This window comes from Suncus etruscus, chromosome X (genome assembly GCF_024139225.1).
Source record: "Suncus etruscus isolate mSunEtr1 chromosome X, mSunEtr1.pri.cur, whole genome shotgun sequence".
Classification (NCBI taxonomy): domain Eukaryota; kingdom Metazoa; phylum Chordata; class Mammalia; order Eulipotyphla; family Soricidae; genus Suncus; species Suncus etruscus.
Genome location: NC_064868.1, coordinates 90610063 through 90616065, shown reverse-complemented (window position 1 = coordinate 90616065; position 6003 = coordinate 90610063). Strand labels below are relative to the sequence as shown.

The 6003-nt window shown below is 42.2% G+C and overlaps 1 protein-coding gene across 1 annotated transcript; it reads right to left on the bottom strand.

The window, feature by feature from the left end:
• Positions 1–4443: 4443 nt before the first annotated feature.
• Positions 4444–5583, bottom strand: LOC125999449 (farnesyl pyrophosphate synthase-like). Its single transcript, XM_049767514.1, has one exon. The coding sequence runs from the start codon at positions 5552–5554 to the stop codon at positions 4496–4498; it is 1059 nt and encodes a 352-aa protein (XP_049623471.1). The 5' UTR covers positions 5555–5583; the 3' UTR covers positions 4444–4495.
• Positions 5584–6003: the final 420 nt, after the last annotated feature.

Genomic DNA, 6003 nt, shown 5'->3' with positions numbered 1-6003 from the left:
TGAAAGACCTAATCTAAGACAAGACTACCCAAAAGACACACCAAATTTTGAAATAAAGATGGCGTTAAATCCCAGGACAATTCTTTCTCTCAACGTCAATGGACTAAATGCACCAGTTAAGAGACACAGAGTGGTTAAATGGATCAAAAAACTCAATCCAACCTTCTGCTGCCTACAAGAAACGCACCTGAATAGTCAGAACAAACATAGACTCAAAATAAAAGGCTGGAGAAAAATTATCCAAGCAAACAACACCCATAAAAAAGCTGGAGTGGCCATACTAATATCAGATAATGCAAACTTTATACTCAGGAAGGTTGTAAGGGACAAGGATGGACATTTTATATTAATCAAGGGGTACGTAGAGCAGGAAGAATTCACTCTCCTAAACATATATGCACCGAATGAGGGGCCAGCAAAATATTTAATACAACTGTTGACAAATCTGAAAAATAATATCAACAACAACACAATAATTGTGGGGGACCTTAACACGGCTTTGTCAACACTGGATAGGTCAACCAGATTGAAACCCAACAAGAATATACTAGACCTGAGGAGAGAAATGGAAGAAAGAGGCCTAGTGGATATATATAGGACACTCCATCCCCAGAAACCTGGATACACATTCTTCTCCAATGTACATGGGACATTCTCCAGGATAGACTACATGCTGGCACATAAAACATACCTCCATAAGATCAAGAGGATAGAAATTTTGCAGACTACCTTCGCTGACCACAAGGCTCTGAAATTATTTGTGAACTCCAAAGGGACTCAGAAGAAACACTTTAACACCTGGAAGTTAAACAGCCTCATGCTCAATAACCAGTGGGTCCGAGATGAAATCAAGGAGGAAATAAAAAGGTTCCTGGAAACAAATGACAATAAAGACACAAACTATCAGAAATTATGGGACACAGCAAAAGCAGTACTGAGAGGAAAATTTATAGCTTTGCAGGCACACATCAGGAAGGAAGAAGGAGCTTACCTGAGTAGCTTAATGACACAGCTAATAGAACTAGAAAATGCTCAACAAAAGGACCCAAGAATAGGAAGACAGAAGGAAATAACAAAGCTGAGAGCAGAAATCAACGAAGTGGAAACTCAAAAAACAATCCGAAAGATCAACGAAAGCAGAAGTTGGTTCTTTGAAAAAATAAACAAGATTGATAGACCACTGGCAAACCTAACAAAGAAAGAGAGAGAGAGAAACTTGATAACTCGTATCAGGAATGAAAAAGGAGAGATCACTACTGATATGACAGAGATTCAAAGGGTAATCAGAAACTACTTTGAAAAACTCTACGCCACTAAAAATGAGAACCTGGAAGAAATGGATAAATTCTTGGATTCTTATAATCTTCCACGGTTGAAGGAAGAGGATGTAGCATATCTAAACACCCCCATCACCATTGATGAAATTATAACAGTAATCAAATGTCTGCCGAAAAACAAAAGCCCAGGTCCAGATGGATTCACTAATGAATTCTATCAAACTTTCCAAGAGGAACTACTGCCAATCTTGGCAAGACTCTTTCATGAAATTGAACAAACAGAAACACTTCCAAATAGCTTTTATGAAGCCAACATCACCTTGATAGCTAAACCAGACAGAGACGCTACCAAAAAAGAAAATTACAGACCAATATCACTGATGAATGCAGATGCAAAGATCCTCAACAAAATCCTGGCAAATAGGATTCAATGCCTCGTTAAAAAGATCATCCACTACGATCAAGTAGGTTTCATCCCAGGAATGCAAGGCTGGTTTAACATCCGTAAATCTATCAACATAATACACAACATCAATAACAAGAAAAATAAAAGCCACATGATCATATCAATAGATGCAGAGAAAGCATTTGATAAGGTCCAACACCCATTCTTGATCAAAACTCTCAGCAAGATGGGAATGGAGGGAACCTTTCTCAATATAGTGAAGGACATCTACTACAAGCCAGTGGCAAATATTATCCTCAATGGAGAAAAACTGAAAGCCTTCCCTCTAAATTCTGGCACAAGACAAGGCTGTCCTCTCTCACCACTCCTATTCAACATAGCACTGGAAGTACTTGCTATAGCGATTAGGCAAGAAAAGGATATCAAGGGAATCCAGATAGGAAAGGAAGAAGTCAAGCTCTCACTGTTTGCAGATGACATGATACTCTACTTAGAAAACCCTAAAGACTCTATCAAAAAGCTTCTAGAAACAATAGACTCATATAGCAAGGTGGCAGGCTACAAAATTAACACACAAAAATCAATGGCCTTTCTATACACCAATAGTAATAAGGAAGAAATGGACATTAAGAAAACAACCCCATTCACAATAGTGCCACACAAACTCAAATATCTTGGAATCAACTTGACTAAATATGTGAAGGACCTATACAAAGAAAACTATAAAACTCTGCTCCAAGAAATAAGAGAGGACACACGGAAATGGAAACGCATACCCTGCTCATGGATTGGCAGGATTAACATCATCAAAATGGCAATACTCCCCAAGGCATTATACAGATTTAATGCCATCCCTCTAAAGATACCCATGACATTCTTCAAAGAAGTGGATCAGACACTTTTGAAATTCATTTGGAACAATAAACACCCTCGAATAGCTAAAGCAATCATTGGGAAAAAGAATATGGGAGGAATTACTTTCCCCAACTTTAAACTGTACTACAAAGCAACAGTTATCAAAACAGCATGGTATTGGAATAAGGATAGGTCCTCAGATCAGTGGAATAGGCTTTAATACTCAGAAAATGTTCCCCAGACATACAACCACCTAATTTTTGATAAAGGAGCAGGAAATCCTAAATGGAGCAGGGAAAGCCTCTTCAACAAGTGGTGTTGGCACAATTGGATAGCCACTTGCAAAAAATTGAACTTAGACCCCCAGCTAACATCATGTATGAAGGTAAAATCCAAATGGATTAAGACCTCGATATCAGCCCCCAAACCATAAGATATATAGAACAGCACATAGGCAAAACACTCCAGGACATTACAGGCATCTTCAAGGAGGAAACTGCACTCTCCAAGCAAGTGAAAGCAGAGATTAACAGATGGGAATATATTAAGCTGAGAAGCTTCTGCACCTCAAAGGAAATAGTGCCCAGGATACAAGAGCCACCCACTGAGTGGGAGAAACTATTCACCCAATACCCATCAGATAAGGGGCTAATCTCCAAAATATACAAGGCACTGACAGAACTTTACATGAAAAAAACATCTAACCCCATCAAAAAATGGGGAGAAGAAATGAACAGACACTTTGACAAAGAATAAATACACATGGCCAAAAGACACATGAAAAAATGTTCCACATCACTAATCATCAGGGAGATGCAAATCAAAACAACGATGAGATACCACCTCACACCCCAGAGAATGGCACACATCACAAAGAATGAGAACAAACAGTGTTGGTGGGGATGTGGAGAGAAAGGAACTCTTATCCACTGCTGGTGGGAATGCCGTCTAGTTCAACCTTTATGGAAAGCGATATGGAGATTCCTCCAAAAACTGGAAATCGAGCTCCCATACGATCCAGCTATACCACTCCTAGGAATATACCCTAGGAACACAAAAATACAATACAAAAACCCCTTCCTTACACCTATATTCATTGCAGCACTATTTACCATAGCAAGACTCTGGAAACAACCAAGATGCCCTTCAACAGATGAATGGCTAAAGAAACTGTGGTACATATACACAATGGAATATTATGCAGCTGTCAGGAGAGATGAAGTCATGAAATTTTCCTATACATGGATGTACACGGAATCTATTATGCTGAGTGAAATAAGTCAGAGAGAGAGAGAAAACGCAGAATGGTCTCACTCATCTATAGGTTTTAAGAAAAATGAAAGACACCCTTGTAATAGTAATTTTCAGACACAAAAGAGAAAAGAGCTGAAAGTTCCAGCTCACCTCAGGAAGCTCACCACAAAGAGTGTTGAGTTTAGTTAGGGAAATAACTACATTTTGAACTGTCCTAATAATGAGAATGTATGAGGAAAATGGAGAGCCTGTCTAGAGTACAGGCGGGGGTCGGGTGGGGCGAAGGGAGACTTGGGACATTGGTGATGGGAATGTTGCACTGGTGATGGGTGGTGTTCTTTACATGACTGAAACCCAAACACAATCATGTATGTAATTAAGGTGTTTAAATAAATTAAGAAAAAAAAAAGAAAGAGAAAAGGAAGTACAAGAGTTTGTAGAAAAGGAATTGGAAGCAATTGTGCCGAAATGGCCTAAGCATCCCTCCTTCAGGCCTCGGGTACCAGCAGAGGAACTGGACCCTAACACTCAAGGGACTTTAGAAGAAACTCATAGGCTCCTCAATCAGACGAACCCCTCCCTTGCCGCTGATTGCTGGCTTTGCATGCGTATGGGCGAAAACTGGCCCATAGCCATCCCTGTGCCTTTACCTTTTTTACACAATAATTTATTTATTGAGGGCTTCCCCGCCATGTACTCTAGGTCATTTTCTGTGCTTATAGATCTTCTGTGCCAGCCCCAGGAAGATGCTTGGTAGCAGGGGTTTCGCATTCTTCTCCACGAGGCTCACAAGGCGATTGTAGCTCTCTTCATACCGTGTGAACACACCACGCAGATCCATTTCCTCATAGAGCGCCTTCACTTTAGCCACCTTCTCGGGATCCTTCTGCCCATAGTTTTCCTTTAGGATCTGACGCTGCTCTGGTGAGGCCTGCTGCATACACTGGACCACCAGCCAGCTGCACTTGTTGTCCTCAATGTCGGTGCCAATCTTGTCTGTCACATTGGGGTCCCCAAAGAAGTCCAGATAATCATCTTGGATTTGAAAGAACTCTCCCATCTCTAGGAGGATTTTCTTGGCATTATCATGAGTCTTCTTATCGTCAATGCCTGCCGTGTACATGGCAGCAGCCACAGGAAGGTAAAAGGAGTAGAAGGCAGGCTTGTGTAAGGTAATGTCTTTGTGTCTCTTTTCGGTGAATCTGCCAAGATCCATGCTGTCCTGTGGGGCTGTCATGATATCTAAAGTCTGCCCAACTGCAGTTACATAGCTCATCTCTAAGAAGAATTCAATGAGGTTCAGGTAATAGGGCTGATCCCAGCAGCAGAGCTTCAATAAATGATAGATACAGGCCTCCACCTTCAGAGAATCATTCACAGCATCCAGACCTATGCCCAGCTTCTTATACCAACAGAGTTTCCCCTGGCGAGTTATGGACGAATCCATGATGTCATCCATCATCAGGAAGAAAGTTTGGAACAGTTCCACACACCAGCCCACAGTGAGGGCACGCTCGATATTCTTGGCATCGTGCTTCTTGGGCCCAACCAGCTCCCGGTAGGCGGCCACCACTGTTATGCCCCGATTGTATTTGCCCCCAAGTGTGCTGTACTCCAGGATCTCCTTGAGACAGGTGATTACATCTCCTATATCAGGGTGGTCCAGGTCATCTTCTGTCAGCAACTTAACAATCTCAGGGAAGTACTGGAGGAATTCCTGCTTCTCTTGGCTAAATGAATCTGAATTCTTGACTCCATTCATTTTGGAAGAGGGAAGTGATCTGGTCCAGGGCGCAGTCCGTGGGTGGCCATCCCTGCGCCTTTAAATTATTTCACCCTTGGCCCCTATGATTGCTCATATGTTAAACCCTTCAGGGTGCTCCCTTTTAGTTTTGAAGCCTCTGTCTGCTATTCAGAAAATAGAACTATGGCCTCTGTGGGCATGGGAAGGATCGAGGCCACCCACTGTTTGGAGGTGCAGCCTGCACCCCCAGTCCTGGATGTTTACCACCTGGAAGAGTCTGGGTGTGTGGGGGCAACCTCACTTATTCCATTCTCCCCCACAAATGGACTGGAATTTGTGCCCAGCTCTGGTCCTTCCTAATGTGGATATAGTCCCAGGGTCCGAGCCTAACCCTTTGCCCAGCATTGACCTACTTGGAGGCCCTCGGAGGCACCATAGGGCCGTTGTGTTCTTGCCCCTGCTGGTGG

Excerpts from the sequence above, each read along its gene's own strand:
- LOC125999449 (XM_049767514.1), bottom strand. The coding sequence starts at position 5,554 with ATGAATGGAGTCAAGAATTCAGATTCATTTAGCCAAGAGAAGCAGGAA.